This window comes from Asterias amurensis, chromosome 5, assembly GCF_032118995.1.
Source record: "Asterias amurensis chromosome 5, ASM3211899v1".
In the NCBI taxonomy this organism is placed as follows: Eukaryota; Metazoa; Echinodermata; class Asteroidea; order Forcipulatida; family Asteriidae; genus Asterias; species Asterias amurensis.
The window spans coordinates 20,728,988-20,752,179 of record NC_092652.1 but is presented as its reverse complement, the minus strand read 5'-3'; the positions used below and the strand labels follow the sequence as shown (position 1 = coordinate 20,752,179).

The window sequence follows — 23,192 nt, the reverse complement described above, 5'->3', positions numbered from 1 at the left end:
GCACTCTCGACTATTAGTTGAAAACACACGCAGAAAATAACCGCTCTGGACTCGGTTTGATTCAAGCTTATCAACATGGCCGGCGCAACTTTATCGGTTTTCTTTGCAGTGATTGCTGTCTTCTTGTGCAATGCAGCAGGTTTGTTGTTATAATTTTAATACAAATGGCAAAAAGGTGCTTTCTTATTTTGAGTGTCTACCTTAGCCACTAGGCCTACTGGGTGAAAGGAACCATGTGCTTTTCATACGGCTTCTTCTGTATACTTGTTCAATAGACCTTATCGCAAATACCAATGCGCAAGCGCAGACTGTTGAATGAGATGCATTGTGGGATAGATATGGATCAAATTTGGATACCAGCTGGACCACAATGCACCTAATTCCAAGCTTTACGCGCGCGCCCCGGTATTTGCGAAAAGGTCTATGGCTCTAATAATAATAATATCGTAGTCTTATACAGCGCACGTATCTACCAAACAAGCTACTCAAGGCGCTGAGTGTATACAAACTTTCAGAAAGCGGTCAAAAATAAGGCGCATTATGAGGACATTTAAAATGCCAGGAAAGTAGCATAATGTTTTGAGGGAACAAAATGATGTCGAAATGTGTTTTTACCTTTGTTTTTTAATCTTTTCACTTTAAGGGCTCCATCGACAACTTAAGGCTAACGCCTGAAAACAAACCAAAAACAAAAACAACAACAACCAACAACAACAACAACCACAACAACTCGTTGCGCGCTTAATTCATCCATTAATGTGTGAAGTAGTATTGGTCAGTTTCTGTTTTATTTTAGTACAAGGCGAGAGCGAGGTCAGTTATAAGAAGATATTGGGCTTGCGTGGAATTCCCAGCGTCGTCAGCGGCAGTACAACCGACATTGAGGTGAAGTTCATCTACCAAGGCTTGCATCTCCCTGGCACTTCGGGCAAGTGGAAAATGTCTGCCTACGGAAGCGCCACCAACAACCCGGGTGATGACAGTTTGATCCAGGTGGACCAAATACTCAGCCAAGCCGACCAGGATGCTGGTGACGATGTGGACTTCCAACCGACTGTGGTTTTAAAGGGATTGGACGCGTGTGGCGTCGACAGCTACGCTTGCTTCATAGTATACAGAGGTGGAGAAAAGATAAACAGCGCGTGCCTGAAGTTCTCGCCCGCCGGCTGTCCAGGTAACAATTCAAAGTCCGGCAGGAAACCTATAAACTAAATGAAGAATCTTCGTGCTGGGATCACTGGCCTTTACCACGTCCACTGCGCGCCGGGTGACTCTCGCGGGGCAGGGGTCACTACACTAGTTGAAAAAACTTGTAAATGTGATATTTTGACTTCCAACACTCTTTTCAAAAATCAGATTCTGCACAATAAAATTGTGTTGGACTCCACAACACATCACGTTTACAATGTATTAATCCCGCAAACTGACAGTGACGCTATCCAGTGCATTGATGCTCTCCGCACCCATTGTACTCAGCACAATGACGGCCACATAATAGTAGGCGGTGACTTCAATTGTACAGTTAATTACGATCCAGTCTAATTTCTATCATCCGCCCTGGTAATAGTTAAAAAGCAGGACAGTTCTTTTCAGAACTGAGAAGTCTCCCGAACCTCCGATTATCTACTCCACGGCCGTAGAATAAAGCAAGACAGTTCCCTAAGAACAACTCTACCTGGCAAGTAGATACACACATGGTGTTACCGCAAACCAAATATACAATAAACAACGCCATTTTTACCATAGTCAAGGACCAAATTACCTGGTTAATATAAGGTAGTTTATTTCTGCGACCGCGCCAGCTTCGGTTGGTTTCTGTTTTAATTTGTTTGTCTTAAGTAATTATGTGTTTGTTGTAAACTCAATCAATGGAACAGCTCTTTATTCATTATAAAGTTACATTTGAAAAGTCAAAGTCTTCATTCATACATCCAGTAACGTTCAGTGTATAATGTTGTATTTTTCTTTTTTTCTTTTGTATAAGTTGCGGAGGACACAAATGATTACAGGAAGTGGATGGGCTTGCGTGGAATTCCCAAACTCGTCAGCGCCAGTGAAACCGAGGTGAAGTTTTATTACAAAGGTCTGCACGTTCAACGACCTGGCGATTCGGGCAAATGGAAAATGTCCGTCTACGGAAGCGACACCGACAACTCTGGCCGGGAAGATTTGATCGAGGTGGACCAAGTACTCAGCCAAGCCGATCAGGACGCGGGTTACGATGTGGACTTCAGACCGGACGCGATATTAACGGGAATGAACGGGTGTTCCGGCGGTAACAACTACGCTTGTTTCATAGTATATAAAGGGGAAGCACAGAAAAACACGGCGTGCTTGAAGTTCACTCCAGACTGCCGAGGTAACAATTCACAATTTTGATTCCCCCACTCCAAGACAATATAAACACAGTAAAGTTTGCACCGCATATCTGGAATGTTGAAATTAATACCTATGGGTTGTCACATAAAAAACAAAAAAACACATACCCAAAAAGGATAGATTTACATCATGGTGTTAATTGAACGCTCATTTGTTCAAAAAACAATTATTTTTGTGTTATCTCAGCACCTTAAATGCAGTGGACACTATTGGTAATAACTCAAAATAATGATTAGCATAAAACTTTACTTGGTAACGATGAGGATTATAAACCATTGTAAGAAACGGATCCCTCGGAAGTGAAGTAGTTTTCGAGAAAGAAGTAATTTTCCACGAATTTGATTTCGAGACCTCAGAATTAGAATTTGAGGTCTTGAAATCAAGCACCTGAGAGCACACAACTTCGTGTGACAAGGGTGTTTTTTCTCTCATAGTTATCTCGCAACTTCGACGACCAATTGAGCTCAAATTTTCACAGGTTTGTTATTTTGTGCATTTGTTGAGATACACCAAGTGACAAGACTGGTCTTTGACAATTACCAATAGTGTCCATTGCCTTTAAAGCAATTCGGTACAGAAACAAATATAAAAGTTCATAGATTTACAAATAACTTACAGGGTTTACAGAAGGTAATGGTGAAAGACTTCTCTTGAAATATTATATCATGAAATGCTTTACTTTTTAAGAAAACATTAAAACAATATCAATTCTCGATATCGAGAATTACGGATTTATTTTAAAACACATGTCATAACACGGCGAAACGTGTTGAAACAAGGGTAGGTTTTTCCCGTTATTTTCTCCCGACTCCGATGACCGATTGAACCTACATTTTCACAGGTTTGTTGTTTTATATATAGAAGTTGTGATACACGAAGTGTGGGCCTTGGACAATACTGTTTACCGAAAGGGTCCAATGGCTTTAAGATGTTAATTTTTGTATCAATACGTGACTTCACCCATTGCGTCTCTTTTTATTACACCACATGTAAAAAGATTTCAGTGAGCACCTTTCAATAATGTGACCATCTCAAATAAAAGTCCAATCACAAAGAAACTTCAAAGGAATGTCATAATATCCAATAATCGGCATCTTTGAGGAAAAACCCTCCATGACAAACTATTTATTTATATACTCTCATATGATTGTTCACTCTCATTTTTTTCTTCGGGTGTCTGATGTTGTTTACAGTTCTTACACAAGGCTAGGCGATTGTACCAGTGAAGACCAACGCAGGTAAAGTAGGAGTACGACCAACGACCAAGAACGAAGATTAAGTTTAAAAGGCGGAAGCCTCTCTATTTACACGTTATGTATTTGTGGTGTTTTGGGGAAATTATCACTTTAGATTATTGGTTTAAAAAAAAGAAAACTTGATACAAATGCTTAAAACGGAACCAACAAATTTACACATTAGCATGGAAGAGCAGGAACGTCTCTCAGGGTCTCTTTGGTCAAATCGTTTGACGGAGTTGAATAACGCTCCATCATCTTGAATCGTTTATAAAGATATCACGAAGAAATTGGAACAGGGTATCGTAGCAGTTAAACATAAAGAAAGTAGTTTGTTGCAAGACGTATTCAAACTGGCGACATGACTGAACGGTTTAAGGGGACAACATAATTTCCTCCATCAATAAGTTAGTTAATGTTTTAATTAAAAACGGTTGAGGATGGCCTTTCTTTCATGAAACTTTGTTGAATTTGTTCATATGCAGTCAAATTGGAACCATGCAGTTACCAATGTGAATCCGTGCAGTGGTTTTGACAATGAAGCCAGCGGGAGAAAATTGCATGGCATAATTATTAAATATACTATTTTAGTGGATGTTTTCCAAGTGTGGCCGGCACGTAGGAACACTCAAACGTCTTGTTAAAGAGAGGGTATAGCCCTTGACACTATTAGTTAAAACTTACTTGGTTAATATAAGCATTTGAGAGCTGTTGATATTCTTAAACATTGTTAGAAACGACACCATTTGAATTTACTTAGTAATTTACATCTGAATGCCAAAAATTCAACAACACATTGGTGTGGTCTTCAACTATTTCCTTGTTACCTCGATGACCAGTTGGGCACAAATTTGAACTGATTTTTGTTATTTTATGTGATACGTTAAAGGAGAGTACTTGTCCCTTTAAAACAAAAATAACAAGTATGCCTTTCTGTTGAAATGATCATGTGTGAATTTGCTTAGAAATGCGAAGACCCACTTTCACAACGACATTTTCATTTAACTCAATCAGTGAGAGTAAAATAATTATATAACAAGCACCTTTTCCCCTCTCTATACTTTTAAGTTAACTGTACATTTCTTAAGGTTTGGTTAACTTGATGCTCTCATATTGGTGATTTGGGTCGAATTTAATATCTCGTTTTGTGAGAAGCAACGTTTGAAATTATTTCGGCTGACAAAATTTCACTATTAACATTATATTCTGCATAACTCAGACTCCATTGATTTAATTTGTCGGTGTTTTTATATTTTGATCAACTTTGTCATTTAATTAGGATTTGAGTACTTTTTGTAAAACAAAACATAATTTCCACATATTTACATTAAACTTAGACCTTTTGAAGATGGTAGTGATGGTAGAAAGCTTCCCTTAAAATATTACTTGTTTTGTCTGTTTAAAGGCAGTGGACACTATTGGTAATTACTCAAAATAATTACCAGCATAAAACCTTACTTGGTGACGAGTAATGGGGAGAGGTTGACAGTATAAAACATTGTGAGAAACGGCTCCCTCTGAAGTGACATAGTTTTCGAGAAGTAATTTTCCAAGAATTTGAATCAAGCATCTGAAAGTACACAACTTCGTGTGACAAGATGTTTTTTTAAAGCTCAAAAATTTGCACACGTTTGTTATTTTATGCATATGTTGAGATACACCAAGTGAGAAGACTGGTGTTTGACAGTTACCAATAGTGTCCAGGGTCTTTAAATAATTAATGTTATTGTGCAATTTTTTTGTAGTTTAATGTTTTTATCCATCCTGTCATTGGCGCTTACGCTGTTGGATGTAGCTGACAAAATAAAAACAATAACAACTTGCTGAGGTGCTTGCTGTATATAGTTTTTGAGAAATGAGTAAAAACAATATCACGAAAATTATTTTCTTGACTAGTTTTATTCGTTTCTCAAAAACTACAGCACTTCAGCAAAGACGAAATATTTTAGGAGAAGCTTTCAACCACCATTATCTTCAAACTCTTTGAGTTTGATGTTAATCTGTGGACGTAGTGTTTTGTGTCCTACAAAAAAGTACTTGCTTTTCAGAACCAGCGCCTTAGCTTTCGTCTGTGTTTTGATTGGTTCGAGGTGATATGGGTGCAGCTGACAAACATGACAGATATGGAAAGCTTACTCTCTGTAGCTCAGAATATTTTCTGGACCGGTATTTTATTTACAATACCAGAATCAAAATGAGAATCAATTTTTATCAGAACTGTTTTATTTGAACAGACACTATTGATACGGCATCTTCTTCTGTTTTGTGAGTGATACTTCAGGATTGAAAGATGTTTTGTGAGACACTTGAACATTTTGAACATGAAAACATGTTGAATGTTGAAAAACATAAAAGAATCCGGACTTATTGCCATGTCTGGAGTTAACTTGCCTTACACTGACTTCACTGATTTCAAATTCCTACCTTCAGCTCCACTGAGTTTTTGCATGTCTATGTTTTCCTCCTTGTAGCCCTAAACCTAGAGTGGCTTGTTTTGGGCGACTTGCTCAGGTCAGCATAGTGACCCTATCCACAATGCACTTGGGGATGACCCAAGGTGCACTGACGTCACCACGGGAAGGCATACGTGATGATGTGTCTGGGTTTTTTTCCATGTGGAGCGTGGGTAAACATCTGCACACGTTCGTCCTGGAAAACAAAATAGGCCACTTTTCCAGGTCGAACGTGTGGTAATCTTCTGCCAACGTTCGTCCTGGAAACAAATAAAATACGCCACTTGGATGAGCACATCGGGGTCGACCCAGGGAAGCTATTATCGAACGCACCCACTACCTTTTACGCACTGCATATGATATCATTGTATCCAATGGAATCACTTGAACTGAACAGCAGGTACCTATATATCTTTATCCTTGCGGATAAAGGCAGGGGCCAGTCTAGTTGCTCGCAAGGCTAGTCTAGACCTCAAGCTCGTCAGTCAAATTGGTTAAATCATACCGTAAGCGGGCGCGCTTTAGCGATTTCACTGTCCAATATCGAGCACTTACGTCTTGGGCCAAGACTAGGACCAACCAAAAATAATATGGAACCGTCATCCCAAAGGGCTTGCTCCACTCTAGGAATCCCCTAAACACTGTGCCAACCGCCCCCCCCCCCCCCAAAAAAAAAAAAACCCTGGATGGCCGTTTACTGTGATCTCGTCACTCTCATCTACACAGATTTCACTAAATTAAAATATAAATGATTTTGCCTTTTGAATTATTATACCCAGTACAGTTGGAACATTGAATAAGCATTGAATCTGTTCCGTGTATAGAGAAGCTGTCCTAACAAAACTCATGTGGCTGCTGTTTCAACATCTCTTTCAGGAATTCCCCCATTAATGAAAGTATATTGATTATAGTAATAAATCCTGGTGGTATATTTCCGTCAAACGGATGCAAAGCAGCCAGCAGCCGCTCGCTGACAGATTGTTATTGGTGTCAGAAGTTAACAAACAGTTTAGTTTTGAGAAAACCCTATAATTTGTCCCTGGGGGAAATGACACGCTATTGCTAACGATATAGGTACATCCACTGTAACATGAGGGTTTGGGGACGCCGATGATACATACTGTCCGACAGCGCCCTCACGCGGTGAAGAGTATGGCGCAGTGTGCTGTTTCAGGCACAGACTTAGACCATAGAGCAAGTTCCTTGCTCTATGCTTAGACACACCAGTCACCAATCGCCCATAAACATGAAGTAATACTTCAGGAGGATAGTTCCGAAGTACAAAGTATACAGACCGCCCTCTGTTGCTGAAATATTTATCGAACGAAGTGAAACACATGTATACATGTACGTAAGTATCACCGGTTCTGCACAACCATTGGGACCATGTCTACAACAACAACCTACTCTCAAATGCAAACGAGTGAAAAAGCACTCTTTGAAGAGCCATATAAGGGACAACTCTTTTTCGAGTGGTATTCACCTCCTTTATATTGAAGTTTGCATCTTTTTGAGAGGTTTTTCACTCTGTCCTGGAGTGAAACCCCTCTAAGAGAGTGAAATAACCAATAACTCTTTTTAAAGAGCCATGAGGGACAACTCGAAATGTAAAGAGTGGTGTCTTTCACTCTTTTACATTTAGAGATTAGCCTGAACATCTGTCATCCTCTCGTGAACTCGTGAACTACACCAGAGGAACCCGAGCCGAGCCCTCCTAAAGCACCTTTACCCTAACATTCATTTCACATGGAGATTCGCAGTCAAATTAGTCCTTGTATACAACTACATATTATCGCTACACGCATATGTGCACGCTGCATGCACAGGTGAGACGCCCGTCTAGCGTTCGTCACAGACTTAAAGTCACCTGGAAGTGGTTTTTTTTCAAAATAAAGCTTTTGTCACTAATATATGTGTTTTGATGAGTTGAATGTGAATAAACAGTTAACTAAGGTTTTAAAAAATCAGTTCTTATGTTATTTACAATTTTAAGAGTAGACCCCGACCCGAGAGGGCGCTGTTCGTGACGTCAATCGAGGCAGACTTTGCCTGTAATGCGTAGAGTAAACACAATTGCAAAGTACATGTACGGACCAAGTCGTGAGTTTGTACGTATCACACAAAAAAAAAATTGTTTTTTTCCGGCAATGCCGACCAGGTGTATTGCTGCTGAATGCAGACAAACACTTTTTGAAATGTACCAACTCACGACTTGGACGTACATGTACTTTGCACATGTGTTTACTATACGCATTGCAGGCAAAGTCTGCCTTGAATGACGTCACAAAAGGGGTAGGCGGAGTCAGCCCCCAAACAACTTTATATATGTTTTAAACATATAAATCGTGACAAACAATTACTTAAAAAATTGTTTTATTGTTCGTAAGCATATACTCTTATGTTTGAAAGGAAAAAATATTCTATTTCCAGGTGACTTTAAATGGCGGTTTCTTCTAAACCGATGTGGTGTTACAAAGTTTACAATTTTTTCAGGCTGCATCAGTCTTACACACACTGATGGAAACGGTATGTTTTTTCACGAATATAATGTACAATCTACATGTTTATAAATATAAATGTCAAGAGTTACAGGTGCGCGTCTTTCAAATAATATTACGTCTGCCACAAAAAATGTAGCGGTTCCAGTATGGTTGACATATCATCAAGATTAATATTGCGAACAATGTTTTTTTTACTCTTATGCTATCAAACTGTAACATACTATAATCTTTCTCAGGGTACCCTGATAAAAATCTGAAAGATGAAACTGTTGATTATTTTCTGTGCAAATGAAACGTCCGTCCCTGTGGAGGGAGTCGCCCATAAACTTGATTGTGCTTGGTTATATTTGTGTCTAAGCAGCTCTGTAAAACTGGGTCATGTAAAGGTGTTAATGCACCTACTTGTTCTTATAAAAGTTATTAATAAATACCTTGGACGGTTTCAAGTCTCTGATTGGTCAAAACGGTGGTTTAAAGACCGGCTTTGGAAAATAGCGAATACAAGTGGCCACTAAATCAGCATACATTGTGTAAACATTGCGCGTTGCACTGTATCGCACGCTTATTTATATCCCTGTAAATTTCATTGCAACTTCGCGCACTTACGCGTACGCGCGCTGAAAATGTATTAATTTTGAGTGCGCGCGTGTAACATGTGTGCGCGTATAAACTGACGCCGAGCTCATGCGCGCGTTTTAATGCACAAGGAACAGCTATCGTCCAATCATTTGCCTCCTTTGACCCCAGTGAAGGCGCTGAACAGATCATTATTTAAAAGAGTCACTGGTCTCAAAGATCAGTAATGTGATTAACGCACGAAAGAGATGGGAACCATCAAAAGCTCAAATATGGTCCCTGAACATGTCTGGAAGTACCGCCGAGAGAAAAGTCACAAAATTTGGACAATATTGCAGCCGTTTAATTCGCTAAAAAAAGAATTTATTAATGGGAATAACAGTGTTCGTACCCGGTCTTCACTGCGTGGTAATGACCTTGGTTGGTGGCTGGCGCTGTTAACGGACCTCGCCGGTGGTAATGACCGGGTTGGTGGCTGGCGCTGAACAGCGCCAGCCACCAACCCGGTCATTACCACCGGCGAGGTCCGTTAACAGCGCCAGCCACCAACCCGGTCATTACCACGCAGTGAAGACCGGGTACGAACACTGTTATTCCCTAATTATATACCTCGTGTATAGATTCCTCTAATCTGATTGGTTAAAAATGGAGTCATGGAAATAGCTATGTCCCTTTTTTCTATCAAGATGACGTCATAGTGACTATGCCCGGGTCATAGTCAATTGATTATGCCCGCTCTGAAAAAATCGCAATATTGGGTGCGATCGTTTAGCTTCCCTGGGTCGACCCCGGTGTGTGGCGTTTTTTTTTTTCCAGGACGAATGTGGGTAATTATCTGCACACGTTCTTCCTGGAAAAACAAAATGCCACACACCGGGGTCGACCCGGGGAAGCTAAAACGAACGCACCCTTTATGTATAAGTGTACGACTAGCGTTCCGTGTCACGGCGCAACCTTTCTTCGCAGACGACCTTTCACCGTCTAATCAGAGTGTTGTTGATTAGAAGAATCGTTATTCGATATAATAAATAACAGAAACAGTGACTGCTTAACAATCGGGGAACAGTTAAAATTATAGACCCTCGGTGATGTCAAATGCCCTCAGCTTAAATAATATCAGCTCCATAATAATACTATAATTATACAATAACAATTTTTTTATAGCGCTTTTCACATGGGCGTCCAAAGCACTCCACATGATTATTACCCCTGGTCACTGGGCCTTAAATCATTCCTTAAACCATCTTAGCTCCGTGTGGAGTATAAAGCCTGTTTGTGCAACATTAATATGCACTACTAGGTAAAATCAATCACAAGAACCAAGAACCATCTCTACTGCCCTCACAGGTACCCATTTACCCGTGGGTGGAGAGAAGCAATAACAGTTTGTTTGTTTGTTTGTTTGTTTGTTTTATTTCCATTTGTACAACAAAAAATACAACAATGATGATTTCAAGTATATAAATACTGTTATAAATTTAAACTAAGTACAAATGGGGGTTGCAGCCAGAGGAGGTAAGACCCTCCTGTAGTGGAGCACCCGAACTGCTATAAAAAATAAAAAATAAAATGCTGCACTGGTTTCACAAATGACAAGTGTAATATGAAAGTAAATTATAGTAACCCTAAAATAAAATAAAGCACATCTTTGAAGAACAATAGTGTAAAGCAAAATATAGGTATTAGGCCTAAAAGATATGAACTTGTACACATATTTAAATATAAATATATATTTTTCTTTCAATGTCCTGCTCTAATGACATGTGTGACAATTCAAATTAGTACATAGAAAATCTTTATACAACAGGAGAAAAGTCATAACAACCAGAATTCTTTACCAAGTGACCAGCTGTTGCAAGGTCAATGGGAGGTGGGTGGAGGAGATAATAACACCAATGCCTTTGACGTTTACAAATACTGCGAAATTACCACAAACATCTGGGACATGACCATCACGACCTAGAATCAGCTATCCGCTTACCCCACATAAGAGAGAAGATTAGGGGACGAGGGGGTGTAGACGTGTTATAAATGCAAGGTTACCTTTCCTTAACTTTTGGTTACCCTGGAAAAACGAAAACAACACTCAATTAAATTTGAATCAATTCCCGAAACCGGTGAGTGGTTGTGTCTCATGCACCCCAAGCTTGTGAAAGTATTGTGGCCGATCAGAGAGCACCGAATTCAAACTCTGGTATTTCTGATCAGCAGAGTGTGGGTTCGAATCCCCTGCCGTGGCACCATGGGTCCTTAAACAATACACCTTACCATTGCTTCGTCCTTCGAATGGGACGTGAAGCCGTTGGTCCCATGTTTTGTGTAATGCATGTAAAAGAACCTAGTGCACTTATGGAAAAGAGAAGGAGTTCGCCCCGGTGTTCCTGGCTGTGGCTGCTTAATGCGCCGTATAGCACCTTGTAAATCCTTATAAGGTGCTACATAGTTGGGTCTCAAAATTCATCACTGCAATGACCTATCTTTCTGAAAGTTTGTATATACTCAGCGCCTTGAGTACCTTGTTTGGTAGATACGTGCGCTATATAGGACTTCGATATTATTATATACACCTTAAACCGCGGACCTCATTTCCCCTCTTTTTTGTTAATATATATTTTTTTTTGCCGACAGCTCCCATTGGTTTTGTAAACGTTTTCCTACTTTGGACCTCTCCCGAAACGCGGACTCTATTGTCTTCTTATTTTACAGGGTCCTCGGTTTGAATTTGTATAACGTCTCATTGTGGGCTGGACGAGAAGGTTTAGTTTGTAGTCATCTACACCGACTTTTCAAAGGCCTTCGATATACGGTTATCCATAAGTAAGTTTGGCACCCAAGGAAACTTAAGAAGTAACTATAACTAAATAATAATTTGCGGGTACCACCATAATACAATATCTCTTTTAAGGGAGTGTGGGCTCTGAACAGAGCCGGCAAGGAAACTTGTTTTCGTTGAGTGCAGCTGTTGTTAGAAGGAAACTATTTGAACTGGAAACGTTTTATACTTATGGTGTTTCCCAAGGATCGGTACTCGGTCCTTTTTAATTTTTTTTTAATTTTTTGAACTTGTTGGTTACTGACATCCCTAAACACTTCGTCAATTGTGATATAGTCTTCTATCCAAATGTAAAATGCTTTCTTTGTCATTGGAAGAAGCAACCAATCTTGCAAAGGTATGAAGTGTACTCCTCTCAACTTTAGGATGGGTTTCAAACTAAAATATTTTAGGCAGGTTCATTCAGTGTATATCGCTTTGTGTAACTGGAGTTCGCACAGGCAACGTTGAAACGTTCACTGCTTATTCATCATGGTGTTGCCTGGTCACTGATAGTGCTTATTAATATTATTTTTTATTTATTTGGCCATTTCACATTACAAATAATTTAAACGAAAAGGATAACATTCTTAAAAACATTAAATATATAAATATAAACATGGAATGGAAAATCATTAAAAAGGTACTTCACGACTGAGGACAACAGAAAGACATCAACAATCCAGGTTTGCCAGGACTGACAAAAGTGCCTGCACTGTCACCAAGAGGTGTGTCAGTCCAACTTGGAAGGACAAGAGTCAAAAGGACAAACAATTTCACATAACAAACAAAATGTTTTGGAAGTAGGCCTACGTATTCGTTTGAGCGACATTATGTAGTGTACGCAGCAAATACTCGAATTTTTCAGATTGTAGTAGTTGTGTCGGTGCGGTTAACCGGGTAGTTGAAAAGCGTTAAAGACACAGGCCACTATTGGTAACTGTCAAAGACCAGTCTTCTCACTTGGTTTATCTCAACATATGCATAAAATAATAAACCTGTTAAAATTTGAGCTCGATTGGTCGTCATAGTTGCGAGATAACTATGAAAGAAAAAACTCCCTTGTCACACGAAGTTGTGTGCTTTCAGATGCTTGATTTCGAGACCTCAAATTCTAAATCTGAGGTCTCGAAATCGAATTCGTGGAAAATTACTTCTTCCTCGAAAAGTACGTCACTTCAGAGGGAGCAGTTTCTCACAATGTTTTATACTATCAACATCTCCCCATTACTCGTTACAAAGTAGGGTTTTATGCTAATAATAATTTTGAGTAATTACCAATAGTGTCCACTGCCTTTAATAGCAGCACAACAGAACAGTCAAATTATATTTGCTTCGACACTAGTTCGACACTAATACTTCGACACTAGTCGCCCAGGTCACTCAGTAGGGAGCATTTATAAGTAATGTAGTCAAAGTAAACCTGAGTATAGGTACACAAATTCAAACCGGGGACCTTAAGAGGACAACAGAGTCAACGGTTCGGAAAAGCTCAACAATTGGAAAACAATGTACGCAACAAATGGGAGCTTTTGCAAAAAAAATTGTAGTATGAACAAAAAAGGGATATAAGAAGTCCACTGTTGCAGGCGTATACAAGATTGTACGTAATACCAATCGTTGCAGCATGACAAGTAACATTTCAATATCAACCAAACAGTTTCCTTGAAAGTGACAAGAACGAATAACTTTTATTTTGTATAGATTTGAAAAACGAAAGACTCTTGAATTACTCTTGAAATTTTTACAATAAAGTTAATTCAACTCCACAATTCCCAAGGTAGGGTGATATTCCAATGACACTTTTAAGGAGGTGGTTCCATTTTTAGAGTTGTTAGTAAATCTATTGAGTTTAAAAATAGGGCCCAAGGACATCTACGAAGGACATTGATGTAATTTGAATAGATTGTGAAACAAAATAATGACAGCTGTCATCAGGCCTGTATTGATTAGGGTATGTATCAATAAGTATATAAAATGCAGGATTTTGAAGATTGAGCACTCTCGACCAAAGAACCCCCGAACAGACGCAGAAAGAAACCGCTCTTGTCTCAGTGTTATTCGAACTTGTCAACATGGGCAGCGTAACTTTACTCCTCGCAGTGATCGCTCTCTTGGGCCTTGTACAAGGTTTGTTATTCTGTAGTGCTCTCGCGGAAAATGCATTAGTTTCTAGGGGCGATGTAGCCTTTTGTCAAGGCTTTCCAACTATGCCCTAGAGCTCATGCGCTGCTTGCATCATTAAGATTATGTCAAAATAATGTTTCACTCCTGCCAAAGTCAAATAACAATAAAACACAGGATACAGCTCTTTCGTTAACAAAAATCATCGACATTTTGAAAGCAATGTATTCCCAACAGCCATTTGAATATATTTTGTTTATATCTCATTTCTTTCACAGGCTCATTGGGCGCAGGTTATGTTCAGGGTTCAGGAAAAGGTATTGCAATTGGCTACAACAATGAAGTAACTTACTCGTTTCACGCAGTAGCGTCTGAAAACGATGCGGAAGATATCTGGAAGATATCTGCTTACGCAAACACTGAGGATGTTTCAATCGACAATCCTCAAGCTAAGCTGATCAAAACGGCTTCTTCCAAGGATATCGACTTCAAGGGTACGACGGTACTGGCTGGTTTTGGCGGTTGTCCGGACGAAAAGAACTACGCCTGTATCTATGTCACAAGAGGCGAAGATGTGGTTTCAAATCACTGTTTCGCGAATAAGGCGCCAAACTGTAAAAATGGTAAGTTGTCTGCATATGCTGAAATATTTTTATAACTATTGTCTTAAAGACATATTGGACATATTTGGTAATTGTAAAAAAAAAACAGTCTTCTCACTTGGTATATCTCAACTTAATATGCACAAAATAACAAACCTGTGAACATTTGAACTCAATTTTGGTCGTTGAAGTTGCGAAATAAAAATGTAAAGAAAAAAAGAAAGAAGTTATCAGATGCTTGATTTCGGGACCTCAAAATCTAATTCTGAGGTATCGAAATAAAATTCAAATATTTATAGAAAATTACTTCTTTCTCGAAAACTACATTACTTCCGAGGAGCCGTTTCTCTCAACATTAGCGAATCGTCATTCTTTTTCATGACACACAATCATCGTTCAATTTAGCAAAGCTGGTTCGACTGCTGGATTTTTGCTGATTTAATTGTTTTAAATTTCGTAAGGAGGCAATAAATTTCGCTAAATGAGAATTCTTTCAAATAAGTACGACTTATTGGACATTTACAATTTTACTCTTGAGGGGGTGGTTTACACGTGTTGTTGGGCTCAAAAATTGTGCGACATCATCAGGACATATTAATAATATATATCATTTACTGCGCACTTTGTGGGTCCGTTCGTTTAGCTTCCCTGCATGGGTCGACCCCGTCGTGTGGCGTTTTTTCTTTCCAGGACGAACGTGTGCAGATAATTACCCACTCTCCTCCTGGAAAAAAAACCCGCCACACACCGGGGTGACCCAGGGCAGCTGAACGAACGCACCCATTAATTGTGTACAAAAACCAATGCCCGTGAAAATTACGTAATGCAACGTGTAAATTCAATAGCAAATGAAGGCCTTCGTAGCCGCCCAGTAGACCCTTCCCATGAAGTAAATTGTACATAGCGCGTGCGCACTAACGTTTTGTCGAATCAGCTTTTCTAAAATTGGAATATGATCAGTGTCGTCATTAAAAAGAATGGCAATATGCTAACTGTTTACTGGAGTGTTGAAAATAATATCTTGTGGCAGTCTCTACCAAAATCACGACATTCGCAAAATCAACTCACTCAAGACTTACAACACGCATCTGTTCTCTTCTCACCCATAATCCACTTTTTCGTAGTTTTCTTTAAAGCCATTGGACACTTTCGGTAAACGGTATTGTCCAGCGGCCCACAATTCGTGTATGTATCACAAATATATAAAATAACAAACCTGTGAAAGTTTAGGCTCAATCGGTCATCGGTGTCGGGAGAAAGTAACCCACCCTTGTTTATGTACAACGACGACAACGACAACGATAACGACACTGACAACGACAACGACAGCGACAACGACAGCGACAACTCGTTGCGCAAATGATTTCGTTCAGTATAATTTCAGTGCATTTGTTGTTTTTTAAGGAGGAGGAGGAGAATTAGAAGAGAAACCGCAAAGCACGGGCAAAGCGTCATGGGGTTTCGCTACAACTCCAACATTCGTCAGCGGCAGCAAAACCAACATTAATGTGCAGTTTCGTTTCGAAGCTGCGTACAGACCAGGTGCTTATTCGGGCCAGTGGAAAATGTCCGTCTACGGAAGCGCCACCGACAGCCCTGGCAGGGAAGATTTGATCGCGAGGTACAACGTACTTAGCTTCGCCGACAGGGATCAGGGTGACGAGGTGGTCTTCACACCGAGTTTCATTTTGAGGAGAATGAACGGCTGTTCCGGCGACAACTACGCTTGTTTAATAGTATACAGAGGTGGAAAGAAGCTTGCCGACGGGTGCCTGAAATTTACGCCACCTTGTCCAGGACCAGGTAACAATCATTCAAACTAGAGATAAAGTTGCAAGAGACGCCATCTTTAAGGGCAAATTGCATTTTGGTTTGCAGGCGCATCAAACACACAGTTGGTTAACGCAGCCACGTTGCTTACTACTAAATCAGGCAACGTTTTTTGTGAAATGATAATAATAATACAAGGTATCTATAAAGCGCTTTAACTAACAGGGGAAAGTACCAGGACAGCGCTGTACACACAATAAAAAATTGTGATGTACGCGTGCTGCACGCCGCTCTCGCGCAAAACGCAAGGCTGCGTGTTCAAAGTTGCCCGTAAAGATGGCCGATTTACGTAATGTGGGAAGTATCTTTTAATTTCCCCACTCTCCAACACAATAGTATTAACATAATAACAATCGCACTGATAATAAACTAGAGTGTTGACAAAGATAAGTTATTAATTACTGTCACATATACGTGGCTTTACCTTTGCGTCTCTTTTTACATCCAATGTAAACAGATTTCAGCGAGCACCTTTCAATAATGTGTCCATCCAAAATAAAAGTCCAATCACAAAGAAAATCCAAATGAAGGTCATGACATATTAGCGGCACCTTTAAGGAAAAACCCTCCATGACAAACTGTGTATTTCTATACTCGCATTTAACTCTTAATGTTGTTGTTTCTTTTGTTGTTTACAGTTCCTTACTGAAGACCAACACAGACAACGTAGGAGTACGACCAACGACCGAGAACGAAGACTAAATTTTTAAAAAGCGCCGGAAGCCTCTATATACACTTTATGTATTTTTGGTGTTTTGGGGATATAAAGACTGTCAGATTATTGGTAAAAAAAAGGAGCTTGATTAAAATCCATTATATTGGAAACCACAATTTTACACATTAGAATGGAAGAACAGGAATGCTCTCTTGTCAAAACATCCGACGGGCGGCTGAATAAAGCTAAATCATCTTGAACCATTTATAAAGATATCACGAAGCAATTGGAACAGGGTATCGTAGCAGTTCAACATAAAGGAAGTGGTTTGCAGCAACACGTATACAAACTGGTTAAAAAGACTTAAAGGTTTAACTATGGGACAATATAGTTTCCTCTTATTAATGGGAGACTTTTGGGACGCTTGGTGGCAGTAGACTTACCAGGTAAAAATCCATTGTTTTCGGTCATGTGCGCACGCACAGAACTACGTAAACAATGGAAATTTACCTGGTAAGTCTGCTGCCACCTAGCGTCACCAAGTCTCACATTAGTTAGTTAATAGTATACATGCTCTAAGTAAAAAAAAAAGATCAGGGTGGTTCCGTTTCAGGAAAGTTTGCAGCTACCCGATGTTAAACCATGCAGGTGTCTTCGAAGCCAGCGGCTGGCATATTAGAAACTCGATTATCTTTGGTAGTTAATCCCAAAATTAGTGAAAATAAAAAAGTTACTTAGCAAAAAGCACCGGAGACTGGCTGTTCACACTTTAAATAATTGTTTAACTTGAAACAATACTCTTTTAAGTAATGTAGTTTTACACCAACCAATGGGTGACCTTCCAACGCTAGGATGCAGCAGACTTAAATGGTAAATTTCCATTGTTTTAATACGTAGTTCTGAACATGCTTATAATTCGGAGAGCAATGGATTTACTCGGTAAGTCTGCTGCCACCTATCGTCCCAGAAAGTCTCCCATTGGAATGAAAAAACTTCAGGCGTGAAGCCTTTTCTCAGGAAGCACACAATTCTACACAACAATGGTGTTTTTAGTTGTTTCGATGACCAATATTGAGCCCGCATTTTCACAGGTTTGTTATTGTATTAAGCGACACACCAAATGGAATAACTGGTCTTTAACAATTACTAAAAGTATTACTTGTTACGCCTTTCTGTTTAAAATGTGCGAACTTTATTAGAAATGCGAAAACTCACTAAACATTTTTAATTTTAACTCCACTAGGTTAATTATCTACAGGTACTTTTTGTGTTATTTCACTTTCAAGTTAACTGTCCATTTCTCATGGTTTGGTTAACTCGCTGCTCTTATATTGGTGGTTTGGGTTGAAATTAATATCTCGTTTTGTGAGCAAGCAACGTTTGAATTACCTCGGCTGACAAAATTTCGTTATTAATATCATATTCTGCATAACCCAGTCTCCATGGACTCAATATGTTTGTGTTTTATATAGGTTTTCATGCGTTCAAACTAAAGCTGTTTTGCCTATCCAGTTGTTCTGCGTTTCAAATTCAGAATTCGGCCATTCAATTTCGTTTTGAGTCGAGTCAAATTCATTTGGCACTCTGTTCAAGTTAGCGATCGTCATTCTTTTTCGTGACACACACGCCTCAAGAAGCGACTGCGAATTTGAATGCTGCTTTGATGAATTGTTAAATTGAATGTTTATTTTGTTAAATCGAATGACGCAACATTACATTTGACTAATCATAAAACGAAATCGAATGACTCTTTTCAGTAGCATTCGATTTCGCGCGAAATAGAATAGCTTGATGGTTAAATTGGCTGCTCTTTTTCCGAAATTGGCCGAGAAAACCTATAGAACATTCTTTTGTTATTTAATTATGCGTTATTATGTTACAACTTGAATTACTTGAGAAAACCACATGAATTTCGGCTACCCTTTATTTAAAACACTAGAAATATAAAGTGAAGTGAGGTCAAAACTGGGTAATTATTCGTTGTCGTGCGCTAAAGGCCCTCGCCTTCGGCACGGACCTTTATCAAACGGCAATTCGACCCTGTCGGCTTAAAACGGCCGTGTAAGAACTCGTCGCTACCCTTATTTAAAAATTTAAAGGCAGTGGGCGTTTTTCATAGCTGATGCAGAGGAATAACCCGGCCGATCTCAAACTTGAAATCAAATCTATATACTGAGGTACTACGTTATCGTTTCTCTGGATAACAAAAACCGTGTGAGGTATACTTTTTCGTGTGTTGCCCCCCTCTATCGCAAAATACTCGGGATGTGCGTATTTAGGCATGGAATGAGGTGCATGCTGGTCTAACTAACGATCAAATTTGATCGTAAAACAGCATGTACCTCAATCAACAGTTAGCTCTTGCACAATGGTTATTCGGGAACAGGTCTATGCGAATAGATCTTTATTGTGCTGCCTCCACCTTGGTCATATTCCTCGTATCGAACAACAATAATGAATGCTAATAATCATTTTGCAAATAGGAACCAGACTATTCTGTTCTTCCAGCCTCGGTTTGGTAACATTGATATCAATGGGAGAAACTCAAGATGGCTGCACCATAACGGCATGGACTCCTTGGTTCAATGAGTGTATGAGCCTTTAGTCAAGGTGCACGCGGCACACCGGACGGCACGCACAACCCTAAAAATTTAACGCATGAAAAAAGACTTTCACCGCGAGCGGCGAAGCCGCGAAGCGCCTTTACCAACTCGTTTTGGGGCCTTATGTTTTTCTTTACATTTGCCAACAATTTTGGTGGGAGAAATTGTAATGCATAATGCATTAGCGTGGTGAGTTGCTGGCCAATAAAAAGCCACAATAACTTGCATGACGTCACAAGAACGTTCGATGCAAATTCGTTACATTTTCTCCCACCAAAATCGTTGGCAAATGTAAAGAAAAACATAAAGTAAAGGCGCTTCGCGGCTTCGCCGCTCGAGATGAGTCTTTTTTTGCTATGCTGTGCGTGCTATCCGGTGTGCCGCGTGCGCCTTGACTAAAGGCTATGAGTGTATATGAACCAAGGTGGGGGCCTATAAACTTCACAGCATTTGTAACCAGCTCATCACGCCATCTTTGTCTCTGATAACTTTTAAAGAGAATGTGAGCAGTTGCAAGTCTGATGAAGACACTTACTAGTGTAGTGGTGGAACGTCACTTAAAGCCATTATACACTTTAGGAACAGAAAAAAAAATCACAGATTTACAAATAACTTACAGGGTTTACAGAAGGTAATGGTGAAAGACTTCTCTTGAAATATTATTTCATGAAATGCTTTACTTTTTGAGAAAACATAAAAAACAGTTATCAATTCTCGTATCAAGAATTACGGATTTATTTTAAACACATGTCATGACACGGCAAAACGTGTAGAAACAAGGGTGGGTTTTCCCGTTATTTTCTCCCGACTCCGATGACCGATTGAGCCTAAATTTTCAAAGGCTTGTTATTTTATATAAGTTGTGATACACGAAGTGTGGGCCTTTGGACAATACTGTTTACCGAAAGTGTCCAATGGCTTTAACATTTTTTTGTGAACTTATAGTTTGTGTTTCAACCGTAAATTTGAGTTGGAAACATGAGCTAATTCACTGCAGTTTGCATAGCCATTCCTAACGACCCTATGCTAAAAAGTGTTATCCGCCCAAATTCACGGTGTTCAATATATTATACTGCATGTTCCTTGGGCGTATGGTATCTTATAAAATGTGAAGTTTTTGTCTTGCAGATTATAACCACTTTGAATGTCTTAAAGAGATTTTCTTTTCAGACAGTCTGTCGATCGCGATGAAAAGCCAAATGGATTGCAAAGGACATAATTGGTCCTTCAAGTTTCTTCTTTAGTATGGTATAACTTTCAACGGCGCCAAGTGACACTTTGACATTTCCATTGAACGTGATCATTTTATAATTCAACGTGATCTACATTGATAGCGGGTTTTAACTCCCAACGGAATATTTACATAGATTCGCAAGGTTTTCTTCTTTGTTTCCGAGCTCTAGAAACAACACAAGGCTAACAAGCGGATCGGGGACATTGAATTAATACCGGCTTCATAGAGATGCCTTCAACTTTTTCCCACACACTGGTGGCCTGGCCCTAAAGGATGAACAATAAACTCTAAAAGCTATCCCTGATAGAGCCATTGAATATCCTTTGGGAATATATGTTACTCTACTTAAATTCTTGTCATGTCCAGGGCGTCTTCATTTCATCTGTCAGTCTCTATTGGAGATTGTTGATTAGCTAACACACCCGATATGGTCAGTCTGAAAGTTATATATAAAGATGAATTGATATTAAACAAAAGAGACTTGGGGTTGCTGAACCAACAATCTTTCTTCGACATATTCTTTTTGACAAATGTTTACTGTGATTACTTCTTGAATTTATTCACACATCTAAGCTACGGAGCTGTTTCTTTTAAGTTTCCCTCTTCGAATTTGAACAATCAAAGATGGCATCAAATACCAGTTTAGCCACAGCGTTTAACGTCGCTATCGGATGCTCAGCCCTTCTCGGAAACGGTTTGGTGATTTCCGTCATGATAGTCAGACGTAAACAGTTCAGCTCCTTCACTAACCGACTTATCCGTCACCAATCCATCATCGACTTCGTCTCTGGTTTGGTGTTTCTCCTCATGACAGGGATCAAACAAAGTTCGCTTCTGGAGAATGTGGAGAGAACATTTCTTGGTTTATTTCTCTGTAGGTTCATTTTCTCCAACTTTTTTGTTGTTGGTTTGACTGCGACGTCCACGAACAATCTGGTGGTGATATCGCTGGAGCGTTTTCTTGCCACGTGCTATCCAGTCAAACACCGCAACTACTGCTCACTCTTCAAGATCAAAGTTTCAATGTGTGTTGCTTGGATCATCGGGTTCACGTATGCACTGAGGTTTATTTTTGTGTACAAAATCATTGGTAATACATGCAGCTTTGATTATTCAATTAGTCCAAATGCAACGCTTGGTATAATCAGTGTGAGTATTGCGATAGAGTACATTATTCCTGTGATCCTCATATCGATTTCGTACGTTAGAATACTCCTCGTTCTTCGACAAAAACTTGACATTGCTAACGCCAATCAGCAAGATGGTGTCTTCAGTAAGGCTAAGAGAAACGTCATCACGACGATGCTGATCGCTGGATCCATGTTTATCATTTGTTGGACGCCCGTCGAGATGTTTCGTCTACTCTTTGCCATTGGTGTACTGACTGCCTCAACGCCTTCTCTAGATTTCTTATATCAAACATTTATGACATTAGTGATGTGCAACATGAGCGTGAATCCAGTCGTTTATTGCTTCAAGTACGAGCTATTCCGCACACAGCTCACGCAACTTGTACGGAGCCGATTCGGTCGAAACCGAGTGCATCCCGGAGAGGAGTCTATCGATGCGCCATCTTTATCAATTAACCCAACACAGCAGACCGAAACCAGACCGTTGTAACATCTTCATTATATGCAGCTTCATCAAAATACAATGTTATCCAAGTCGAGTAAATAACACTAACTTGAAGTTCCGCAAATCACTGTTGCGTTTAACGGTTTCCGCAATAGTCACCGTTTTATGAAAACAAGATCTCTGAAACGTTGTACGTTAAGTTTCTTGAAACTAGAGACAGTCGTTAATGAACTTAAGTCGTTAATGAATCTAGTCTTCAAAAAAGAGAGAAGATCTACCTTCACTGCTTGTTTGGTTTTGGCTAAAATTCTGTACCTGTTCCGAACTCCATACAAAATTGTGCACTTCATACAAACATTGTGGCACAACTTGAGATGAGGGGAGGTTGACAAAACATTTTTGTTGGTAATTATCTTAACGTCAGGTGTTTGTTCATTTTGTTCCAGAATAACGTAACATGACAAAAATGATTTGAAAAACGGACTGTTGAGTGTTTGACATAACATAACATTTGAGAATACCGGTGACAGAAACTTCATCATGATTAGAGAAAAAGCTGTCGGAGTAGCCCGCGAGAGAGGGCGTTAATAATAATATAGGTTTTCTCGGTCGA

General features: G+C 39.5%; 3 protein-coding genes across 3 annotated transcripts; all 3 read left to right on the top strand.

The window, feature by feature from the left end:
• On the top strand, nt 1-4,834 carry LOC139937436 (uncharacterized). The gene is made up of 4 exons (XM_071932576.1): nt 1-139; nt 797-1,174; nt 1,985-2,359; nt 3,573-4,834. Exons 1-4 carry the CDS (start codon nt 76-78, stop codon nt 3,587-3,589), a joined length of 834 nt encoding a protein of 277 aa, XP_071788677.1. The 5' UTR covers nt 1-75; the 3' UTR covers nt 3,590-4,834.
• A 9,138-nt stretch (nt 4,835-13,972) lies between these two features.
• LOC139937582 (uncharacterized) lies at nt 13,973-18,556 on the top strand. The gene is made up of 4 exons (XM_071932790.1): nt 13,973-14,086; nt 14,359-14,703; nt 16,087-16,485; nt 17,151-18,556. Exons 1-4 carry the CDS (start codon nt 14,032-14,034, stop codon nt 17,159-17,161), a joined length of 810 nt encoding a protein of 269 aa, XP_071788891.1. The 5' UTR covers nt 13,973-14,031; the 3' UTR covers nt 17,162-18,556.
• A 3,072-nt stretch (nt 18,557-21,628) lies between these two features.
• On the top strand, nt 21,629-22,624 carry LOC139937315 (galanin receptor 2b-like). Its single transcript, XM_071932418.1, has one exon. The coding sequence runs from the start codon at nt 21,629-21,631 to the stop codon at nt 22,622-22,624; it is 996 nt and encodes a 331-aa protein (XP_071788519.1).
• Nucleotides 22,625-23,192: the final 568 nt, after the last annotated feature.